The 24,050-nt window shown below is 47.7% G+C and overlaps 1 protein-coding gene and 1 long non-coding RNA gene across 4 annotated transcripts; one reads left to right on the top strand and one right to left on the bottom strand.

Annotated features, from left to right (window-relative positions):
* The first annotated feature begins 244 nt into the window (after window positions 1–244).
* Window positions 245–22,111, top strand: LOC101073693 (estrogen-related receptor gamma-like). 3 transcript variants are annotated; one of them, XM_029849955.1, is made up of 9 exons: window positions 245–289; window positions 395–493; window positions 9,580–9,825; window positions 9,913–10,067; window positions 10,826–10,942; window positions 14,953–15,063; window positions 15,207–15,389; window positions 20,162–20,431; window positions 20,502–22,111. In XM_029849955.1, the coding sequence occupies exons 3-9, from the start codon at window positions 9,593–9,595 to the stop codon at window positions 20,744–20,746; spliced, it is 1,314 nt and encodes a 437-aa protein (XP_029705815.1). In that variant the 5' UTR covers window positions 245–289; window positions 395–493; window positions 9,580–9,592; the 3' UTR covers window positions 20,747–22,111. The 3 variants fall into 3 exon arrangements, with proteins under 3 accessions (XP_029705815.1, XP_029705816.1, XP_011610294.1); XM_029849956.1 differs by having other exon boundaries at window positions 278–293; XM_011611992.2 differs by lacking the exons at window positions 245–289; window positions 395–493 and adding an exon at window positions 5,751–6,086.
* On the bottom strand, window positions 10,938–13,819 carry LOC115253059 (uncharacterized). Its single transcript, XR_003891386.1, has 4 exons — window positions 13,751–13,819; window positions 11,852–11,976; window positions 11,596–11,654; window positions 10,938–11,043 (listed from the first exon to the last, which is right to left on the bottom strand). It is a non-coding gene; the product is annotated as an uncharacterized lncRNA (long non-coding RNA).
* Window positions 22,112–24,050: the final 1,939 nt, after the last annotated feature.

Genomic DNA, 24,050 nt, shown 5'->3' with positions numbered 1-24,050 from the left:
GCTGAAATCCGATGCTCCGTCTCCCCCTGCTGCCTCCCCGCTCCCTCTCTCCCATCTCTGCAAGGCTGCAACAGAAATCCCTCCTCTGTATCTATGGGAATACAGGAGCCCCTCGTGTCCTCTACCCTCCCTTCTACTCACCACCTACCGCTGCATATAAGGGAATGCTGACTGTGCCCGCACCTCACCCCATCACCACCAACCCCCCCCCCCCCCCTCCCTCCCTTATGTTAGACACACTTTCTGTCTCACACGTGCTCCCTCGGGACTCTCCCGCGAGCATCGGCAGGTAGGTAGGTGAACTCAGCGCTGGATGAGGGAGGAGAGGGAGCATCTGTGTTTATTTGTGTGTGTGTGTGTGTGTGTGTGTGCCTGCTGCATCGCTGAGCTACAGAGACCGGAGGCGAGGAGAGCTGGAGCATTTGTCCTTGAGACTGACTGACTGGCTGCAGCTGTGGACGACCAGCCGTCCAGTTCTTGGATGAACCTGACAGTGAGTACAGAGCAGAGGCGATGCAACGCAGAACAGGATGAGAGGCTTTAAATTGCTTTAAATGTGTCTTTTTTTACGGTCTGCTTCGGAACAGAGGTGTGTGTGAGCGTGAGGCAGGTGAGAGTGTTCTCCCCTCTCCATCGATACTTGCTTTTTCAGCAGATGTCGGACTTTAGAAGTACTTTATTTTCGGTCTGCAGGGTTCATTGTGTGCTTTTAATGAGTGGCGTTGTAAACAGATCATCTTTAAATCTGTTTCCAGATCAGATGTTCTGCATCTGTGATGTGACGACATCATTTCTGGTCACCCTTCAGAGCAACTATGGTGTTTAATGTCGTAGAAAAGGGCATTTTGATTTGGGTACCAAGGTGTGTCCAGGTGGACCGTGCCGAGCGGACGGCTGGTAGGTGAGGTCGCGTCGAGAGGACCCTCGCCATCTGGCCAGAGCCAGAAAAGTGTCTGCGTGACGAGGCATCACATTGCGGAAGTGTGTGTGTGTGATGCGGGGATGAATTCACCTGTGGAGCTGCAGATGTCATTGTCAGGTCAGCTGATGCTTGATAGACGTGAAAACAAGGTGGGCGCACCCAGCTGCCCACTGTTTCTGCTATTTTGTGTGCGTGAGGGAGAGATTTTGGTCTGAACATGTCATCCATGGAGATATGAGTGATATGACGAGATAGTCCGTATGCTGGTCTGTCTGTGTGTGTGTGTGTGTGTGTGTGTGTGTGTGTGTGTGTGTGTGTGTGTGTGTGTAAGATCGTCCATGACATCAGCAGTAGGTTTTCTGACGAGCAGGATCACGTGTGCGTCGTTCACATTTGTTTAACTCAAATTATATCTATTATATTAAGATGAAAAGCACCACTAGTAGAAGTATTTGAAATACATACTGCATTTAAACTTGAGTGTTTTAACATAAGAATCCTAAACAATCAATAATCATTGCACTCTATTACAATCAGCATTTCCTAAAATCTGAGAAATCGTAAAAACCCGAGGTACATTTCCAGGTCAACCCCTCACTGACTGGAGATGTTGGGGTGGAACGCAGAAGCCGTCCAGCTAATCCAGCGTTGCTGGTGAGAATATGATAGAGTGCTAATCCACATTATGTCCTTCAGAGGGGCTCGGTTACATCATCGCCAAAACCCTCAAGATGGACACCTGCCAGGACAAACAAACCAGAGAGAAATTCTCTTAATTATAGCACTCGGGGAACTTTAATCTCAGTACTTGACTGTGACGCTCGCAATGTAAAAATACCAGAATAATCCGTCCACAAGGGGGCGCCTCTGTCCATAATTATTCACAACCCAATAAGAGCCCTCAGACATTTCTCCCTGCAGTCAGTCTCAAATATTCATGAAAACGGACCTACGTGGGTCCTAATGAAACCCAACCTGCCGCCATGTGAGTACTTGTTTCCCAGCACTGACTCACTTCCTCCCCAGTGGGATCACAGGATCCGCCGATAAGTGAAAACCATTTGAAGACCATTGACCCTCTGAGGCTAGCAGCAGCGGGTCCCGGCAGCTCTGACATTTCTATGGTTACGTTGCTTTAAGTTTCTCCCAGAGGCTTTCTAACGTTTCTGGCATAGCTGCGCGTGCGTGCGTGTGTGTGCGCGCGCGCGACCTCTGATCTCTGTACAGTGCACAGGAGATCAATACTGTGAAAGTGATCCGCTGCCTGCTTTGTCCGTGGTTTCACGTATAATTTCCCTCCCATCCCTTTACTTAATGCATCGTAGACAAATGCTTTTTCCTGCTTTTCCTCCATCTATGTTTTCCTCCCTCGTTCTCTCTCTTCTTCTTCTTCTGTTAGCCATTTAGGCTGTTGGTACGGAGAGACAATGGTGTTTGCCGACAGTGTCAATAGTTGCTCCCTCTGTATCAGTAATTGATGGATGGTTGGGAGTCAGGCATAAACTAAGCAGATTACCCTCACTACATCACAGGGCCGATGTTAATGTGTGTGTGTGTGTGCGTGTGTGTGTTTGTGGTTGGGGGTTGGTATACAGTGACTGTCCAGTTTTGGAAATCAATCCGACAGCCGTCCCCAGAGGCTGAGATTTGGTGGCTGTGAGTTTGGAAAGGAGAGAGAGAGGGGGGGTCCCACGCGCACAAACACGTGTGTGTGTGTGTGTGTGTGTGTGTGTGTGGGGGGGGGGGGGGTCCCACTTGTGCTTTTTTTCAGTGTAAAACGGGTTACATCTGGTGGTGTGGGGTCAATAGCCAGCAGCTGGGTGCTTGGTTCCAGGCAGCCGTCCCTCCGAAGCAGCCACCGAGCTGCCCCGCTCGGCTCGGCCTGCTGCCCCGCTCGGCTCGGCCTGCTGCCCCGCTCGGCTCGGCCTGCTGCCCCGCTCGGCTCGGCCTGCTGCCCCGCTCGGCTCGGCCTGCTGCGGGCGTCGCTTTGGCTGCATCTCGCTTGCTCCGCGTCGCATGTTACGTCCGGACAATTCTTTGATTCCGCTGAGCCAAAGACTGAAGCTGTTGCTTTCAGAGCAAATCTTTTCAGAACAATGCGACGAGCCGTTGAGACAATGCCTCCGTGTCGGGAAGTGAAAGGGGAGACGCGGAGATCGGCAGAGACGGGTTCTTCCCCGGAGCACCGGGAAAATCTGCTGCAAGTTCCATTGTAATTCATCCAACATTCTTACGACATTTTGGCTTGTATCGGCTATTGTGCGTCCACAAGGATTTTCAGACCGCAGCCTGGACGTTGCAGATTCATTTCTATTCAAATATCTCACTCTTAAGAAGAAACAAGACTTCCCTCTGACCAGTAATCGATTCATTTACTGTTTAGTGTCAGTTCAGCCAACTTGTGACTTCCACTGGCGGATCCAATACCAAAATGGAGATGGGTCATTTCCCCTCTTGATTTCCACCAATATTTCACCATGAAAAGCCAAGAAAAATGAATATAACAGACACAATTCTGACTTCCCCCAACTGTGTATGACCACTCTCTCCATTATACGTTATTTAACCATTTGAAAATCCCAATCCCTCACTGGTTCCACGCTGCCGTGTGTTCCTGCGTGTGGCTGCACTAACGCGGCGTGTCGTTCTGTGGCGAGCTGTTTCATGTGGTGCATAATGAGATAATGCCCGCTCCGTGCAGTCTGCAGTCTGGCCTTTATTGGAGCAACAGATTAGCACAGGTGATTCCATTCCTGTGGAGATTGGTTTCAGCGAGTCGAATCGGAGCACGAACGCGGAGTCGGAGCCCGAGACAGGGCGCCGCTTTCACTGGAAACACGCGCGCTTGGAGACAAACTCGGTGTCCCTTTCTGTTTGTTTTTAAAGTGCTGCTGATGCACAGAGAAGGATTTTTCTAGTCATGGTCTTGTGCCGTCTTTAAATGGATTAGTGACAACGGGTTGCGTAAGCTTCGGCGGGACCTCGGCTGCTCACTGTCCCACTGTGGAGGTGGAGGTGGGGGTGGGGGGTGTCTTTTCCCCCAAACCAGCTCAAATTGGGAGCAACCAAGAATGAATGGAGGAGGGTTGGGGTTCATTGCACTGGCCTGGGGGAGAGGACAGGCAAAAGTCCTTCCCACTGAGGAGCTGAGTTCAAGACTAGGCCCTGATGGAGACAAGAAGAAGACCAGCCCCCCCCCCTACACACACACACACACACACACACACACACACACACACACACACACACACTGGTATAAGGCACATCAATAAAACTTTTCTTTTTATAAAAATGATCAAAGGATAGGATAAAAAGGATGGTTAAATAGAGGGTGGAGGCTATAATTATTTGTGAATAAACACGAAAAAGAGAAATTATTTTTTATAAAAAAGCAAAGTGAGTTTCAGACTCCAAAAGAAGGCAAAACCCAAACCTAGTTAGGGTTTGGGTCAGCTTTAGGTTTAGGGGTCATGGTTAGGGTTGGGCTATAGGGTTACAGTAGAAGTTTAGGGTTAGGGGTAAGGATTTGGGTTGGCGTTGTGGTTTTGAGATACTGATCTGAGGGGTGTAGGTGGGTGGGAAGGCTGCAGTCTCCCCCAGGGGGGGTCCCAGCCTGGACAGGTGAAGATAGAGGAGACCTGCAGACATGTCTGTTACAGTGTTAAGTATTAAAAATGTTTTTTTTATTTTAAAAAAATGATAAATAGATGATAGAATAATTATACAGCTGTAAGAGATGTTTTTAAAAAAAAAATCATTTTATTAAAACCTCAGATGAGATTAGATTAGAAAGAGGGGTTGGAGTTTAGTATAGAAAAAAATGAAATGAGTGTGTTAGGGTTGTTTAGCGTTAGGGTTAGGTTTATTGTTAAGGTTAGGGTTTGTTTTTTTAACCATTCTCTCTGCCTTCCCAGTTTTTGGCCACCGTCCTTAAGCTGGCAGCACCTATTAACCTTTGTCGGAGCGCCAAGCGCTTCTTAGCGTTTTGAACCTCTCACTGTGCGTGCAGGAGTCCGGTGTCAGTGAAAGGTGAAAGGCATCACATCAGGTAGAAAGCCGCAGCTGATTAGGAGAGAGGAAGCAGGCCGCTCAAGGTGCAGACATGAAACATCTGTATTCATCAGTGCTCGGAGGAACTGCTGCCATTTCTGGTTGCTTTCGCAGGAAAAACACACATTCAATCGAGGAAAATACCGAAAAATGACTCAAGGATAGTGGAGGTCAAAGGTCACATTAGCCTTATGCGTCTTGAACGTGATATCTGAAGGTGGTACATTTTCTTTTGTCATTAACCAGCTCTGTAATCCAGAGTTTATTTCAAAAGCATACACCTAAATCATTAACACGTATTGACTTTTTGCCTTGAGCGTGCGTACAACTGCAGAGCGGTAATCCTATTTTTAATTTTGACTGTGAGATGGGGCCGCCTTAAATTTTTCACTGAATTTGAAAGGAGACAACTCTGAATCATTAAAAAATGCCAGAATTGAAAGGTGCTTCTGGAAAATAAATGGCAATGCCATCTCAATTCACAACAAACATCCATTGGTCTCATTTGAGAAGTTAAAGCTGTTTTTCAATCATCAAATTACAGCTGGAATGTGCAGAAATTCTCATTTTAATTAATTAAGATAATTAAACTATAGAACATCGATGTTCACAGACCGGTGTATCTGGAATGGCAGGCAAACATCCCCTGTTACTATCACCTGTCTGGGTGAAAGCCTGGCTCTCATTGGCCCAGAGAACAGCCAATCAGCCGTTAGCAGGGTGATCCGGGGGAGGGCCATTCAAATGCTATGGCTGAGTAACCATGAGGGGTTGTCCTGCTCGGAGACCCTTGCCACAGCGAGGAAACCGCAGCCACCACAGACAGGAGCTCAAAGGCAGCCAGGGGCGGCGGGTGAGACGTGGGAGTGAAGGGGGCAATGAGACGGGGCAGGAGCAAACAGGGGCAGTAGATGGAGGCAAAGCTTGGAAGCAGAGAAGAGGATAACTGATACAAATTTCTAAAAATTTATAGAAAAAGATTTTTTTTTAACAAAAGACAGACCAAAGGTCTGTGGACCCTTTTTTTCTCGCCTTCACAGCATGGTTGCGAGGTGCACATGGATCTAGTCGACCTCTACCTCCCAGAGTGCTTCACTTTCCACTCTGACACCGAGTAAGTACTTTCCCTCAGACTCCAGACTCTGTTTGATCATTGGGGTGATAAATATGTATTTTGTGACTCACAACTGTGCTCACATTTGGCTATATTTCTATTCATTATTACACACTTTTTATTACCAGGACCATTGCACTCCCCATTATTTTATTTGCTCATCGTCTGGATTGTGCAATTGCGGTTACTTGTGTCACTTTATGCTCACTTTTATTATATCACTGCTACACTTTTATGTAGATATATTTTAATGCATAGTTCTTCTGTGTCCCTGTGTTCGCAGTTAAGTGTAAACCTCTTTTTGCTCCCTCAACATCACATTGTGGAATAAAAATGATAAACGTTTGCATGTGCAGCTGCAGTACGTTACCAACATTACATAGATTTCTATACGTTTATGGAAATGGGCCTCGGTGCTTTTCGCCCTGTTAAGATCAGTTTAAGTGATTTTACTGACTGATAGTCCAACATCTTGCTCAACAGTTGTCATTTGACAGTAGTGCGGTGGGACCAGCGGGGTCCTCCCCAACAGAAATGGAAACCCCGTGACAGCAGAATGTGAGCTGCCCCCCTGACGGGGCAATCAGATTGTCTCTTTATGCAAAATCGCCTAAAAAAAGAAAACGTTTGCGTCTTGCAAAGCGCGTCCTGTGTGAGTTCCACAGGAAAAGTTGCCAGGCAGACGGGGGGGAACGGTGGGCGCGTGGGTGTGCAGGTTGGCGGATTGCCGGCGACAGAAGCGGCAGATCCAGGGTGGTGGTGGATGTGCAGGTGGCTGTAGATGATCCCCTGCGTGGCACGCTATCCATGCTCCCAGGCCCTCTGTGCTGGAGCTCCAGCCACAGGCGCCGCTTCTCACTGCAGCTGACTGCTTCATCCAAAGCCTGACTAAGGCTCTTACGGCTGGCTGGGGGTGCTGCTGATCCCTGATCTCCTACCAGCTCATTAGTAGCAAAACACTGAGACCCCACTGACCTAAATATCTTCTCCTCACGGTTCAGGTTAAACTAAAATCAAGTCCCTCGTAAGTATTTTCCTGCTGTATTTACATTTCATTTACTTACCGTACATTTACCTCCCCGCAAATTGGCTCATCGGAAAGCGAGCGCTGCCCTCCCTGTTTTCTCTCCCCACTTGCAGGTTAATAAAGCTCAGCTCTGCCCCTTTCTTTCTGCTCCTCTCTGGCCTTTTCAGACCCTCCCTATCTGCCTGCCTCGCTAGCTGTTCTCCACCTTTCCACCCCTTTCCTGGTCGTTTCACGCCACAATTCGGCCTTTGTTGCCACGGTGCACTTAGAGTTGTTTTGGACACAAAAGGGGGAGAATACACACATGGTATTGGAAGGTATTAAGATTACCGCCATCGGCAGCCATCACAACGGGGATGGATAGCCGATAAATCAACCAACGTAAGGAAACACAAATTTTCTCAGCGTCTGGCTTTACTAGATATTAGAATTGGATTTTGCAGGTGATTCAGTGGGATTCTACAGTAGATGAAGCTTAAAAGTGGAAATTCCCTTTAAATGCTGAGTGCATCGTGCTTGAAATTCTGTGGGGCGGACAGCGCTTACGTAGGGATTTTTCCTGCAAAGTTGCTCCTCTTCATTTAAATATTAAAGGTTTAGTCTAAAACAGAAAATCAGAAGTGAACCCATGTCTCCCTCCCCCCTCTAAGTAATAGTCTTATTTTACCATTTTTTCTCTTTTTTAATATGTCACAGCTCTTTTTGAGGCAATTATTTGGCCAGTTTTTACGCTGCGCATTGCTGCTAGTGCAAGATTAAACACATTAAGAATCAGTGTTTCGTTCAAAATTCCCAGCAACACGAGAGCAGATTAGATTATATTTTTAGATCATGTAAAATATCATTTTGTGACAAATCCGTGTGTGGATAAGAGAAATCTTTCAGGTAATGGAAACTCATTCCAGGTGAGTCACGCCTTTCAGAAGCTAATTTGTCAGCAATCCGGGCAATTATTCCAGGCTGACATGACCCTGCAGCTGAAAGATGCAGAGAATTCTTGACAGTGGAAATGTAAAAAAAACAACAACAATCCAGCGTCATACTTGTGTATCCCGGTTCCTTGTGCGTTCATCAGCCGCAAACAAAGAACACAGCACGTGAAAGGCTTCAAGAGTTCATCGTTTCAGATGGCGTCTTCGCAGAAAGCTGGTGTTTCTGACGGACGCCCAGCCCGAGCTTTGCACAGCAGTGTTGTGGTTACGTTGCTTCAGTTGCTCGGCGTCTGCTATTGTTATCTTTACTGGATGTCAGTCCGTCTATTACTGTCTATGACTGCGTTTGTGGGTTTGTAGAGGGGTCAATAGCGCGTGCCCATAGTTTACCCTGGGGGTGGTTAAAAGCAGCCTATCTTTTTGCCTACCAAATATATTGTGGCTCAGAAAAACACTGATTTACATGGCAGGAAACCGACTAAGTTCACCTCAACAGACCAAGGCGAGAGTGGGAGAGACGTATAGCTCTGTGCGCACGTGCGTGCGTGCGTGCGTGCGGCTGAATGTATGTGGGCTTCTCGGAGAATGAGACGGCAGAGGGCTGTTTTAAAGTTGGCCTGGCGACAAGCAGATGCCCTGCAAATATGTGTCGGGGTGTTTATGAAGACACTTGCTTTAAAATGTGTCTTTAACTATGTGTGCATGGAGCGTGAACAGAGGAGCGGGAGCCCGTCTCCGATTTTTATTTTTACATCCATACATGAACACTTGACACCATGCCGTGTGTGCAGGGTCCCTTTGTGTATGTGCATGTGTGTGAGTTCAGATCACATGCCTCCTAGCCCACTGTACACCTCAGCTGGTTGGGATGCTTATTTTTTTTCTTCCCAGTGTGGTGACAGAGAGTCTGTTGTGGTCACATTACAACCCAATAATAAAGCAATGATGCACATTTTATCATGCAGGCCTGCCAGGAGTATTTATTTCAAGTGTTTCTAATGAAAGAATGTGTTTCTAAATATATTTATCAATGCCAGTAGAGACACAAAGCACATGGTTTCTGAAAATAAGAACATGAACTTGAAGGCATTCCTTATTTTTATGCAACTAAATCTGATTTCTATTTGCACATTGTTTTAGCTTAAGTTAGTTGCCTCTCCCCACATTTGCTTGTAAATCAAAGCTAGATTAGTTAACCTGCCAATTATAGAAAGGTAGATGTTTCAACTGTTCCTGTAATGGAGTAACAGATAAACAGCAAGGGTAGCTAGAACGCATTTTAAAAAGAACCAAAATAGCCACTCTGATGAGGATGGTTGGTGGTTTGGCTATTTCCCTAAGTTTGCTTAAGCCACCTCCTCCTTTGAAAACAAAGCAGTGTAGACAGCAGATTTGCATTTGTGGGAAATCACAAACGGCTGGTTTAGATAGGCCTGGGATGGATGGATGCATGGATGAAGATGGGTGGAGATGTGGCAGATGTGTGTAGTCCAACTCAAACCTGCAGATTACATCTTGCTTCTCTTTCCTCCAGAGACTTTGGCAGGATGTCGGTGAGGGGCTTGGACCCCACCTGCCCTTCCAACATAAAGTGTGAGCCCTCTAGCCCGAGCCCCAGCTCTCAGGGCGACGTCAGCCCAGCCCAGCCCAGCCCTGGAAGCTCTTCTTCGGACACAAACTCCAGTTACGGGCCCCTGATCAAAAACCACAGCAATGGACTGGACTCGCCAAGCCCCTACGGCCACTCGGCTGGGCTGGCCGGCAGCGTCGGAGTAAACAAGTCGGTTTGTTTCTCCCAACAACAAAATCAAGTAATCTCCAAAGTAAAAGTTGCAAAATTCCTCTCCTTTGTGCCTGTATGGAGAAGGTATGGGGAAGAAGAAAGCCCAGTGAAGTGTGAGTTCATGCTGGGAACCGTGGCCAAGCGGCTGTGCCTGGTGTGCGGTGACGTGGCCTCGGGTTACCACTACGGCGTGGCGTCCTGTGAGGCCTGCAAGGCCTTCTTCAAGAGGACCATCCAAGGTAGGAGACGCCAACACGCACAAATGCGTAGGAACAAGTCAAACTATACATTTAGTAATAGAGTTTATTGTGCATGGTTGATAATGTCTTGTTTATGAGCAACACGGTGTTAATGCAGTCCTACCCTGAGCGTTTGTTGTGGCGTAAACAGATCCCGAACAGCCAGAACATCTTAGGAAGGCTTTAAGTTAAGGCGTGCATGCAAACAGCTGATATGCAGTAAAACTTTCAGCTCACACTGTATATAGTCAACATGGTTGAGATTTGGCTTTAGATGCTGCTGAAAGGGCGCCTTAAAATTATGCTTCTGGGCTCGAATGCCTAGAAAGACGTGTTGTGTTCAGGATCCCGTACAATTTGGCTGCTGTAGCCGGGTTCAAGGGGCAAATCGGATTGGAGGCTGGTGGATTAAACTGGGAGATCTGTTGTCTGGCTCATCAGACACTTCCTGTTTCTGATGGAGCGTGGCAGCTGAGAGTGCAACCGCTTAACATGCACATTCGGCTGCCAGGGATATTACCACCCAACGGCTGCTGGATAGGTGCGCTCGTGCGCGGTAAAGCCAACTGTAATTAGAGTCATTTGGAGGTGAAACCGCCGACTTTCAAACACAAAGTTGAGTTTATTTGTCATGCGATGACTTCCAGAGTGCAGCGAAAAGAGATTTTAATGCCTCTGGAAGCCGCTCGACACCAATCATTCCCATCTACAACACCTATTAAAAATAAAGTGTTTTTTCTTTCATCTTCCACCCCAAGGTAATATTGAATACAGCTGCCCAGCATCCAATGAATGTGAGATCACCAAGAGGAGGAGGAAGTCCTGCCAGGCCTGCCGCTTCGTCAAGTGCCTGGCCGTGGGCATGTTGAGAGAAGGTCAGTTGAAACCTCGCTCTTGAGACGGTTGGGATGGTGGAAAGAGGGACATGAAGGGATTGACGCCCGGCGCACTCGCCCGGCTGCTCTGTTGTGCATTCCTGGAAACAATAACAGCTTCTTTCAGCCTCTCACCTGATAAACTGGTGATGGCATGAGCTGAAGCTCTGTAGACTGCAGTGAAACCTAAAACTTTTGACAGTTAAACCTCAGCCCCTAAGTGCCAGCTGTGCGTGTGTGTGTGTGTGTGTGTGTGTGTGTGTGTGTGTGTGTGTGGTAAACAGTGCCGAACAATGTCTTTGAAGGGGAGGAGAGCGCCACTAACTTCAATTGTTTCAGCCTTTGCTTGACCAGAGTTCTTCTGGGGCTCAAGTCGGCAGCAAAGTGTGATTTATTGTGTTAGTCGGACTGAAAAACAACTTTAAAAATGCATGTGAACACTGTTGTCTGACCGTAATTCTACTAGAGTGAACTCAAAGGAGTCATGCAGAGTTTGAGAGCAACGAAAAGAGGCTATTTCATACAGGTTATCCTGCACCAGCACATCTTGGTGCTTTGCTGCTCGCTAACTTTTATTTTATGTGATCTGTGATGTAACCAGTCGACTGGGCAGAGATCCAATACTAACAAGCTGAAAGAGGACATATCCTTACCTTTGTCAGGACGTTCTGCTCTTCATTAAGCAAACCAATGTCCCTTTCCGGGTTGCATACTGGAGAAAAAGAGTAGTCTAATTAAATGACTTAATCTTTCTATTTCTGTGAGCTGGTTTCACGGTGGAAGCTCAAGTCTAGTTCTAGTCATGGATTTAAAGTGGCATGTTTTAAATTGGAGGATTGCTCTCATATGACATTTTTGAGGGACTGTGGGTTCTACTCGTGGACAAAGAGTCGTGTCATGTAAACATACCATGGTCAGGTGCTCCTTTATCCCGACTGTGTGCCTGCTTGGTGACATACTGCCATCCCGATTTAGAAGTGACTCCAAAAGGAAAACATTAGCAACCTCCTCCTGTACTGGCCACTGACTGCACACTGGGAATGGAGGAAGTTTGATAATAAGCGGGGAGCGCATGTGTATTTTTAATTAGCTTTCAGCTAGCAGCCTCGCACGGATACCAAGATTCCTTTTATATTATTTAAAAAACAAAACACATCCGTGCACATGCTGCTGTCCTCATTTTTCTAAATTAACTGTTTTTAATAGCGTGCAGCTATCAACAGCATCTCTCCACCCCCCGCTGCCGTCCCTCCCCTCTCGTAAATTCCTCCAGATGCCTTGTGGGATTCCTGGACCTCCGTGAAATGCAAACTGTCCCTCGTAACTCCCGTCGTAAGCACCCTCGTAACGCGCTCCACTGTGTCTCATAATGCCCCCACCCTTCTCCCTGGAGAGAAAGCAGTAAAGGCTGAGACGGAGGAGCTGGGAGCTTTAATGGCCAGAGTCAGAGGCGCATTAAACACACAGCTAAAAGACGTAGAGACCCCAGGCAGCTTTTGATTAAGCTGCGTTTAGGGCTCATTTCCAGTGGCCGTCTCAGTAAAAGCACACTCGTATAAGCAAATATGCGCAAATGAAAAAGAGAAGTTTGATTATATCGGGATAAAAAATTTCATGAGATGAAAATTGACCTCATTCCAGGATGGACCACATGGGAGCAGGTAATCGCCCCCTGGTGGTCGGCAGCAGGGAGGAACCAGCTCCACCCCATCAAACGAGATTGATATTATTGATGTACTCCTAATGGTTTCTGCTGTTTTAGATAATTCTCATCACATCGATTTGGGTTCAAGCTTTATTTTCCTCCCTTCCTTCCATTTACCATAATTAAAGAGTCGAATGTCATAAGAATGGTGATTATCTCAAAACCTGGTAAAACAAAACAGCTTTTCTCTTGCAAAAAGTGGCATTAAATCATTCAAGTTAACATTTAAGTACGTCTAAACCATGGTCTCGTGCTGTTTTGTGCAGTTACGTTGAAAATGAAGTAGGAACTTTTAAGATCCCGGGTCAGATGTTGCTGACAGTCATTTTTTAAAAAAAGGGCCCAAAATCCGTGGACTCCCCTGGCTCTTCTCCACGGACTCATCCCCATTTCCTGTCGACAGAGGCTGCTCAATCTCAGGTTAATTTATTCAAGGCTTCAAAAAAGAATCCTTATTTGGCGCTGTAATGGGACGCGGGTGTCGTCGCGCATATTCGTGACAGCATCTGAGAAGCGTGGGATTGTTTGTACTGCACACATGTCTGTGGTGACAGCATCAGCGATGGAGGCAAAAGCCAGCGTGCCCAGCAGAACACGATGGGTCAGTGCTGCCTCCGGCGTGCTTTGGGAACCTGTAAATCCACCCGCGTGAAGATCGAGACCCCCTCAAAGGAAGGCTGCAGCAGGAAATAGATCATTGTCTAAGTAGTCAGTGTTTATTGAACTCTGATGGGCTTTACGAGAGCCCGAGTGGCTGTGTGTGTGTGTGTGTGTGTGTGTGTGAGTGTGTGTGTGTGTGTGTGTGTGTGTGTGTGTGTGTGTGTGTGCGTGTGTGCGTGCGCGTGTGTGTGCTGTTATCCGCCAAAGCTATTCTTGGCTTTTAAGTTGTCAGCACGTTCCACTGTGAAGCGTTACACCGGCACACAACAATGCGCCCACGTGAAACGCACCTTTCCTGCCAAATAAGCGAGCGTGTTTCATGTCATGCCATCTGAATCCGGTGTTTGGTGTAATCCCATGACAACACACATGTAAGCATGTTCATCTTTCATCTGACGCCGCCAACAGGCACCTGCCAGGCTCAGAGGTTAATCCACACTTACTATTTGCCCCTTGTGACTTCACCAGGTCCAGGAGATCAACACTACATTTACCCAATGTCTCCTTCAACACCAACAACCCCCCATCCCCTCCAACACACACACACACACACACACACACACGCACACACACACACACACACACACACACACACACACACACACTCAGTCCTCTTTACCCTTTTAGTATTTACTTAGTATTAGAAATAATCATCTAAGTGAATTATCAGCTTCAATAATATATATGTTCATTTTTGCCAATTAAAAATACCTTCAATACACAAATGACGATCATACAAGTACGTTAATGAAAATGAGAATTACACTTTAGAGTTGAAAGACCTCCTTGAAGCTTTAATCCTCTTTTTTTTTAAATGCATATAGCATTTATAGAGGGGCCGATGCTTTTTCTGCTCTGTTTTCACGCCACATTAATCAATAAAGCAGGAATGATGTAACGGTAATAGCTTCACCATAAAACGCCTTTAAAGAGCTTCGCAAGCCAATGATGCTAAAAACTAAGGACATTTCTATAAACTAATCCAGCACGTTTGCTGCCTTTGATGAGGGGATCTGCTGGATGAGCTCCATAAATATGTGCAGAACTAAGAACAAGTACAGGAGGCTCAAGGGGATGAAGGATCACCTCCAGGTGTCAAGTGGGCAAATCATTCCCAGAGGGTCTCTTTCAGATCTGCAGCATCTAAGACTCTCTCTCTCTCTCTCTCTCTCTCTCTCTCACACACACACACACACACACACACACACACACACACACACACACACACACACACAGATGCACACACTGACGTGGCATTCTGACAAGGTTACCACAATGCTCATTAAGATGAACAGTTGTCATCAGCTGCTCTTAACTCGCCAGGCGTCCTGTTTCAGGATGCTGTTGGACTGGAATTAGACACGTCCCGCTCGGCCTCCTTAGGTTCGGTAAGATGCGAGAGGCCAGGACGAACCCCCCTTCCCCATCCTCCTCGACCCGGTTTGGAGGAATTTGCTTGTTCGGATTGTTCCGGAAAATTGAACTTGATGGTCTCGGTTTTTTAAAACAGCCCACACTGGTGTTTACCCTCAAACACTCGTCAAACTCACCCATCTTTGCGCTATATTTAGCGTGTTTATGCTAGCTGCATCATTACCTCCGTGAGGGAGGTTTTGTTGAACTTCCTGTGTTTGTGTGTCTCCAGGTGTCCGCCTGGACCGGGTTCGCGGCGGAAGACAGAAGTATAAAAGGAGGATTGATGCCGAGAACAGCCCGTACCTTCACCCACAGAACGCCCTGCCTCAGAAAAAAATACGTACGTGCACGATCACCTATGTGGCAGTGTTTACAGTAAACCGCCGCCTTGTTAGTGTGTTACAGTTTGCACCTTTTGCGTGCGATGCGCGGATTTCAAAGCAGCATTTGCAACGAAGGTTTTATTCTTTTTGTGTCCCTCAGTCACCGTCAGCCACGTGCTCGAAAACAAAGTGGTGTCGGTGCTGCTGGTGGCCGAGCCGGAGGGCATCTTCGCCATGCCCGACCCCACCGTGCCTGAGAGTGACATCAAGGCTCTGACCACGCTGTGCGACCTGGCTGACAGGGAACTGGTGGTCAACATCGGCTGGGCCAAACACATCCCAGGTAGCCTTCAGTCCACCCCCAACCAACCCCCCCACAACACAAACTGTCAAGTCGGCCATGTGCTCGCGACGCACAACCTGCCCGCACATTAGCTCTCATTAAGTTCATAATCAGATCAGAGGAGGAGATTGGTGTGACTAGCTGTTGCCAAGATGCTTGCTGGAAGCCCAAAACAAGGCAAAGTGCCAGACTTGTGTGTTATCTGTCAGTCTTTCTGACATCAGTGTGTATGTGTGTGTGTGTGTGTGCGTGGGTGGCTACGCTCCTGATACATTAAGATGACCAGAGGCCACCTGGAAGTTTTAATTCATTTCCTGGGATGAGGATGTGTCTGAGTTACGGAAATCCCGCCGCTACTTGGAACTGGCTCAGGCTCCCACAAGGGTGTTGTTTTGTCCCCCCCTCCCGCTGCATGAGGCAGAGGAAATGAGAGGGGAAGTGCATTTTCACAGATTAGCGATATTAAAACGCGGGCGCGCGCCTCCAGCGCCCCTGCAGTTGTGATTTGGATGTGTGACTTTGCCAAACGGAGAGCAGGGCCCGGAATCCATGAATACATCTGTGACGATGAAAACACACCAGCACTCCACGCAAACATGCACGCGTTCGGACTTTGACACATCTACTCGTGTGCGTGTGTTTGTCCATACACACCAGTCCGTGTTCTGGCTGTTTCCGGGTAAACACGCAGCTTTTGTTGGAGCAAATGCGAAGAGTCTGGATGGAACTCGATCTCAAAGCTGTGCTCGGAGGCCAAACAGAAAGTGAAAACTGCTTGTTTTTAATCACTAATTAGCCGGCGCCTGGTGGGGGGTGTTTGAGGTGTGTTCTGTCTGGAGTAGATCTGTCTCGACTGCATTATCAGCTGTGTGTGTTCGCACCCAAAACATCACCAAGGAAACACCTGGGCTTTTTGTTGATGTCCTGTCCCCAGAATGCTTACAAAACAAACACTGGAGATGGTGTGTGTGTGTGTGTGTGTGTCTGTGTGTGTCTGTGTGTGTCTGTGTGTGTGTGTGTGTGTGTCTGTGTGTGTGTGTGTGTGTGTGTGTGTGTGTGTGTGTGTGTGTTTAGATTATGGTATTCTGTCCTCATTTCTACTTACACAGCGGATATGAATCACCCATTTCTGTGTGTGTTGGTTTTTGGTGTCCCTTATCAGCATTTCCATTGTTCTGGTAAAAAAGCAAGAAGGGCATCTACCCCTCCTCCTGCTCCTCTTCCTCCTCCTCCTTCTCTTCATCACCCCCCCCTTCCCCCGGGGGCTTGGCTTGTCGCCGTCTACCACTTTTCTCTTGTTTTTTTCCAATCTTTATTGTCAGCTATAGCGAGACAGACGCAGACCGACTGCTGGGTGTATTTGTGGCCCGTTTGCCAGCGGAGGCGGGTTGGGAGAGCGGCCGTGCACATCAGAGACCCACCTGAGGGGAGAGCCAAACAGGACATCAAATCTGTCCAGTCCAACTGTCAAATACACTGCACCTGCAAACGTCCATCACCGGTGGAGGTGGACAAAGAGGCTTCTCGTGTGGAAGACGTCAGAATTTTGAAATTAAGTTCACTTTTAATGATTTATTCTGGCCTGTGGGAGCAAGAGGAAGGAAAAGTGGCAGCGAGAAGACAAAAATGAAAGGGGGGGGGGTGGCGTTATTCCCCAAAAGGCTGAAGAGCTAACAGAGAGCAAAAGAGCCACTCAACCTCCGAGAACCGCAGATGAAGGAGTCATAAAGAAAGCGGATATTTAAAAACATGCCCCCTTCGCTGGCACCGTCACCACCGTGTCACATCAGCTCCAGATGAGTGACAGGACACACGGCCCCCATCGCCGGGGGAGCCGGCCTCTAGGGCAGAGGGGCCCGATCCATCTGAGTTCCTGGCCCGTGGGGAGGTGAGTGCGACGGGGCTCGGAGGTGCGGCTCCCCCCCCCCCCTCGTCTCTGCCCGCTCTCATCATGGGGACTGACAGTGACGCGGTCTGAGGGCCAGACCGGCAGATGAGCTGGCTAAAGACCAACCGCCCTCGCCGCTTTTGGCCTTTTCGAGGCCGCGCCGCGAGTTGGCTGTCGAACGTGTGTGTCGGAACGCCGCCGCCATGAACCCCCTTCAGCGTCCTTCCAAAAAAAAATAACAAAACTTTCCATATTTATCGAAGAGCCATCTCATACCCCCCCCCCCCCCTCCCCCTCCTCAAAATCAACATAGTGCCGGAGATTTCATCACGCTCGTCGCCCGGGACCTCGATCGATGGCTCAGTGGCAGAATACTGATCCCTATCGACCAATGAAATTGTGCACAGACAGCGTTTCCAATCAATCAGCAGATCAGTGTGTGTGTGTGTGTGTGTGTGTGTGGGGTGTGGGGGGGGGGGGGGGCACTGACGTCCTTGTGGTGATTGTAAAGAGCAATGGCTCCTGATAACAATCACTGATGGTGTCAGAAATTACAAACGCGCCCTCCCTCCCCTTGCTCTGTAAAAATCATCTATTTCATTACAGTAAATGCGTACGGTGGTGTGTGTGTGTGTGTGTGTGTGTGTGTGTGTGTGTGTGTGTGTGTGTGTGTGTGTGTGGGTGTGGGGGGGTGCTTTCTGGTTTAATCGCGCTCCTGTGGGGTGTAATTGTCAATCAAAGTGGGTGTGTCCAGCGGAGCGCCGTTAAATCCACCGTGCTCCCTCCCTCTGTCCTCTGCTGTGCCCTTCTCTCCTGCTGCCAGAACCTTGGCTGTTCTCACTTCATGCACAAATTATCGTTATGGCGAACATCAAATGATCTGGACGTCAATTCGTGATAGGAATTGTTTTTTGGCGAGTGTCCCTTGTCGCAAGAATGGTCGGCGGTGGAGGAGACAGAGGGAGATGGAAGCTTCTTTCCCCAAAAATATTTTTTTATTTTTCTATGTTCAAAAGCGTGCAAAAATTTTCAGTGCTCAAAATACAAATAAAAACTTAGCAAAACAATAACTAGAAAATACCAAAAATAAAGTGGCTTCAAAGTTGCCAGGCTAAATCAATACAATAGCATAAAGACCCTGCACACTTCTACACAGCCACGACTTCGACCCTTTCTCCATCATGTCGAACCCAAAAATAACCCCGTCTGGGGCCTACTACAGGGCTTATATACCTGTAGCCCCTCCCACAGATTAAACCAATTATCAAAATTATTATTACGCTAAATAATACATTTCTAAACTCAAAATAACAACTGAGAAGAACATACATAATATGCAACGTCCAAAGGAAATTTCCACCACCAAAAACCACCCAGTGCATAGTAAAATACATGTTCACCCTACCACAATAAAACACCCCCGCTAACATAGAAACCCCTCCATAAATACAAACATTGAACAGTCCAACGGTTTCACCAAAACCAGGAAGTCGTGCGTAAGCGGCACGGCTCACTCCGTGACATTCCCCCCCCTTCTGAAACTGCCCCCTGTGGCATCCTAGAGAGGAAGTCGGCAGTACGGTTCATCTTCCCTGCTCTGTACAACACATCAAAATCAAATGGCTGTATAGCCAAGAACCACCTTGTGATCCTAGTATTTGTGTCCCGCATACACCCCAGCCAGGACAGAGCTTTGTGGTCCGTCTCGAGCACAAATTTACGCCCCAACAAATAATATTTGAAGTCCAGTGCCCATTTTACTGCGAGACACTCTTCTTCTACCATTGAGTAGTTCTGCTCTCTGGGTAGCAGCTTCCCCTCAGAAGCATCGGTCTGCACCGTAAATGTTCTCTCAAAGTCTGGACTGAGGAGCACCGGCTCTTGACACAAAGCTGTCTCGCACTCCTCTGCCCACTCCACCTTGTTGGGTTGGCTCTTGCGGGTCAGCTCTGTCAGTACAGACGCCTTCGCTGAAAAGTTTGGTATAAAGCGCCTGTACCAACCCACAAGACCCGGGAACGACCGCACCTGCTTCTTGGTGGTTGGCCGCTTTGCAGCCATGATGGCTTCCACCTGCCCCACCTGAGGGCGGATCACACCCCGTCCCAGAACATAGCCCAGGTAGGACGTCTCCTCCCTGGCCAAGGCACACTTGTTTGGGTGGATGGTAAGGCCCGCCTCCTTAACCAAGGAGAGGACCTGCAGCAGATGACTGAGATGCTCCTCCCAGGTGGCGCTGTAGATGATGATGTCATCAAGGTAGGCGGCGGCAAAGCTCTCCGCTCCCCTGAGAATTCTGTCCATCAAGCGCTGAAAACTCACCGGCGCCCCATGAACCCAAAGGGTAGAACTGTGAATTGGAAGTGTCCAAATGGTGTTCTGAAGGCAGTGAGCTCTTTGCTGCCCTCTGCTCGTGGCACCTGCCAGTAACCCTTGCACAGGTCCAATGTGCTGAGGTATTTGGCCTTGCCCAGTCGTTCAACCAGGTCGTCGACCCCTGGCATGGGGTAGGGGTCGAACTTTGCCTGCATGTTGACCTTGAAGTGTTGCTCCAAACACGCTTACATGTGCGCCAAGCATACACACTCTCGTACATGAACACACACACACATGCGGGCCTGTGTGTCAGGCTTAAGCTACGCCATAACAAAATGCAATTTTGGTAAAAGAAACACGCACTTTCTACCTAAATCAGACTTTTCAAACACGGGACTGTTCAGAAACACTGGGCTTCTGTGGTGGCTAAAGATACCTACTCACATGACGCCATCTCACATGACACCAAGCCACCTGGACCCACGTGCGTCCTGCTTCACGGTCGCTAATGCTAAAGCCGCTGTACTCAAGTCCTCCTTCTTCAGTTTTGCTCCTCTCTCCCTCGCAGGCTTCCCCTCTCTCTCGCTGGCCGACCAGATGAGCCTTCTGCAGAGCGCCTGGATGGAGATCCTGATCCTCCGGGTCGTGTTCCGCTCGCTGGGCCTGGAGGACAAGCTGGTCTACGCCGAGGACTACGTCATGGACGAGGAGCAGTCCAGGCTGGCCGGGCTGCTCGACCTCAACAACACCATCCTCCAGCTGGTGAAGAAGTTTAAAGTCATGGGGCTGGAGAAGGAGGAGTTTGTGCTCCTCAAGGCCATCGCGCTGGCTAACTCAGGTATGAGCCCTCACGCCAGCATGCTAACCTCACGTCCTTCCAAAGTTCTCATTTCTACCCCTCTGCGCAGACTCCATGCAGATTGAGGACACAGAGGCCGTTCAGAGACTCCAGGATGTTCTCCATGGGGCCCTGCAAGACTATGAAACCGCCCGCCACCCCGAGGACCCCCGGAGGGCCGGCAAGCTGATCATGACCCTCCCGCTTCTCCGTCAGACAGCGGCGAGGGCCGTCCAGCACTTCTGCAGCATCAAGCAGGACGGACGGGTGCCCATGCACAAACTGTTCCTCGAACTGCTGGAAGCTAAAGCCTGACCCACACATGGTGGGGGGTCGGGGTGCGGTTGGGCTCCACCAGTACTCATGCTAGGAGTAACTGGGAGACATTTAGGAAAATGCACTCTATCCCCAATGAAAGGTTAAACCTTTAGAGAAGTTATGTAGAGTCTTTGAAGACAGGTGGGGGGGGGGGTCATCTTTGTTTTGATGGACAGATAAAAGCATGAAAGAAGGGAAAAAAAGCCTTTTCGAGATAAATACAGATACATGCCAAAAGTAGAGCTTCTTCTCTCATCAAAATACCACCTGATACTTGAAGATCCTTTTGGATTATTTCCCCATCCTGCTTTCCTCCATCGTGCATTTAGGGAGCCTTTAACCGCGTTCACTTCTCCTTTTTGTACAGTAACGGTTCACTGGGGTCATCCTCGCCAGAGTAACGACTCCGACTACCCCAGCATACCAGCAAACGTCTGCGCCGCTGCAGCGTGGCCCGGGACCCCCCACCAGAAACCCACCTCTCACCCCCCACAGAGACAATAAAAAGGAAGTTACTACGAGGTCCCAATCGTGAAGAATAACCAGCGTCCTGCTTTGAAAAGATCATTTTCAGGGAAAGCGAATGTAATGTGAAGGTACAGATATTTATTTTTTTCCCTTTGTTTGCTGTTTTATTTACTAACGTGGCATTATTGAAGACTAGACTAACATAGCAGCAGCGCATCACGTGTTGTTTGCTTTTCTTTTTTAAATAAAGATTTTAAAATGATTTTTTTTTTACTAGCTCCTCTGCTATGGCACTGGTTCCATATCATGACGTCCAACCCATGATTATAAACAGTATGTACTTGAAGATAATAATGTCGTAACCTTGTCGTAGAGCCATAGATGTAACTTTAACCATGTAAACTGGCTGCGATGCTGTATAATCTGGATTAAGGGGGGCTTGGGGCGCCCTTTTATGGTAGAAGTCAATGTGTAGGAAGAAATCTGTGCACTAATTTTATCATTTAGCCATAAATGTTTTGGGGAAACAGGTGATAGCGCTTCAGTTAATCTGTGTGTTCTGTGTGGAGACATTCTGAATTCTTTCTTTTTCTTAACAAATTAAGGGATTAAACTCAGAAGTAATGCAAATAAAACAACTAAATCCTGCTCCTTTTTTTTTAGTTGTAAACGGATGGTACTGTGACACTATAGCGTGCATATTTTTGAGGTAAATAGCCACGGCGTGCTGGTTTAAGAGTAGGGACTGTACTCTCAGCTGTAAATACCGTCTTATGCCAACAAATATGGGTGATAATAATGCAGATGAGCTTTGTTTGGATGAGCTGTGCTGTGCTTTAGGTCATTCTCAGGTGGATTCTTGGGCAATAAAAGAGCATCCTTTTAATGCAGAAATGTCATCACGCGTGTGGTTTTTCTCAGCTGACGGACAAATTCGTCAGGAGCTGCGTAACGGTGGCGGTCTGGCATTTCCACGTCAGGCCCCCCTTATGACACCTTGAGGCCATGGGGCCCCAGTTGGAGGGAGACTTCTCATTAATGGCTGTAATGAAGCCTCACAGTGGCTCAGGGGAGCATTGCTCATCACGAGTGCCGGCTGAAGCTTCACATTACATGTTTATCATAATTATCCAGTTATCAATACAATAATATGTGAGGGAGTAGATGCCTGCTGTCCTCTGACATCTGACAACATAAGCGTTAGCGTGGACAGTGTTTTTTGCTTAGATGCATATTTCTGGGGGGGCAGCCGATGTGGGGACATTGTAGTAATTCTGAGAATTATATCATTTAGCTGTAAAACAGCCCCCCCAAAGCTAACAACGGTCTCAACTCACGGGTTGAGACCATTGATCAATTGTTTTTTTTAAAAATTTGATGCAGATGTAGCCTCATGTTGCAACACTTTTAGCATCTTTTTAGTTTTATTACATGCAGAATTTGGCTCCTGTGTGTGCTGTGCAATGAAGAGACTAAAATAATCTCTCCCATCCACAAAAATGCATTGATTAAAGTTTATTATACTTAACTTATTACATTTCAATTCTAAAGCAGAACAAAAACTAACAATAAATGACCATAAAACAGCGCTGCTTCTAAAAAACCAACACGTTTCAGTCCACCATAAAATGGGTTAACGTGGATACCTCGGTACACCACAAGGGGGCGACCACGATACACCCTGGCTCTATTTTGTCAGTCTTGAGCTTCTAAAATAAACCACATGCATTGCAGGATCAACAATTAACAAATAATTACATTAAATCATTTGAAAGACGTTTTAACTTTATACTATCACAGCACCGCTAAATATATTAAATAAAATGTTGCCCAAATGGACTGCTTTGATATGTTGCAGGATTACGCGCTCCTAATTTAGTTTTATTTATTGACTGAGGAGGTGTGCAGCTCTCAGTGGCCATCGCTCACAACTGCCTCAGCAACGCAGCGGTCTGAAGATGCACGAACAGATAGAAAGACAAATTAAAAAATCAAAGGAAATCCATTTGTCCTTTACTAGCCCTCATCTGTCATCCCAGGCCGAAATAATCTCCTCATTTACTTGTGGTTTAAAACTCCCAGGATGCTCTAAAGGGATTTGGAGCGAGCTGAAGATGTTTCACCACATCAGCTGTCAGTAAGTGAGTTAGGGGCCTTTGAGTGAAACATCCCAGCACGTCCCTGGCCTTAAATGAGTTAGCGTGTGTCTGGAGGCCGTGTCGCCCAGACACCGTGGTGATGGATGAGGCCCCACGGAGATGGGCTGTAAAAGAGGCTGATTCTGGCACTCAAGGGTGAGATCACTTCCTCAATAAAAAAGCATTGTCCCGAATCATCGCAGCAAGGTATGAATGCTGATTAGGGCATTAGAGGGAGCGCTCCTATGTAAAAGAAGGAATCAAACAACAGAATGTGATTACCTGAGAGTGTTTGTCTGAAAGCAGCTACAGGTGCCATTAAATAGCTGGATATTTGTGCAGCTTTCGTGTGTGTGTGTGTTTATTTGCATTTAGATTGAGCCCCAGCATTGAGCTTTTGAATGCAAAAGGAGGCCGAAAAGGCAAAAAACGTGGAACATAATGCACTTTTTTTTTGGCCTCGTTTTGCAGCACATCACAGGGAATCATGTTTAATTTAGAACTCCAGTGGAGGAATGGGGAAAATGAGACAACGTCAGTGGAACACACCCTGACTTCTCCTCCATCGAATCATCTCTGGATGCGGCGCTCATGTTTAAAAATTTGATGCTCTCCCCCTGCAGCGCCGCCATGAACACGCCACAAAAACAGCTACTGAATCTGCTGCCATGGCGCTGCCTGTCATTCTCAGTTAT

The sequence above is a fragment of the Takifugu rubripes genome, chromosome 16, assembly GCF_901000725.2.
Source record: "Takifugu rubripes chromosome 16, fTakRub1.2, whole genome shotgun sequence".
Classification (NCBI taxonomy): Eukaryota; Metazoa; Chordata; class Actinopteri; order Tetraodontiformes; family Tetraodontidae; genus Takifugu; species Takifugu rubripes.
This window is presented reverse-complemented; position numbering and strand designations above follow the sequence as displayed.

Excerpts from the sequence above, each read along its gene's own strand:
- LOC101073693 (XM_011611992.2), top strand. The coding sequence starts at position 6,031 with ATGGATCTAGTCGACCTCTACCTCCCAGAGTGCTTCACTTTCCACTCT. Across the intron at positions 6,087-9,579 it reads ACTTTCCACTCTGACACCGA|AGACTTTGGCAGGATGTCGG; the intron begins GTAAGTACTTTC and ends TCTTTCCTCCAG. Across the intron at positions 15,390-20,161 it reads CTGGGCCAAACACATCCCAG|GCTTCCCCTCTCTCTCGCTG; the intron begins GTAGCCTTCAGT and ends TCTCCCTCGCAG.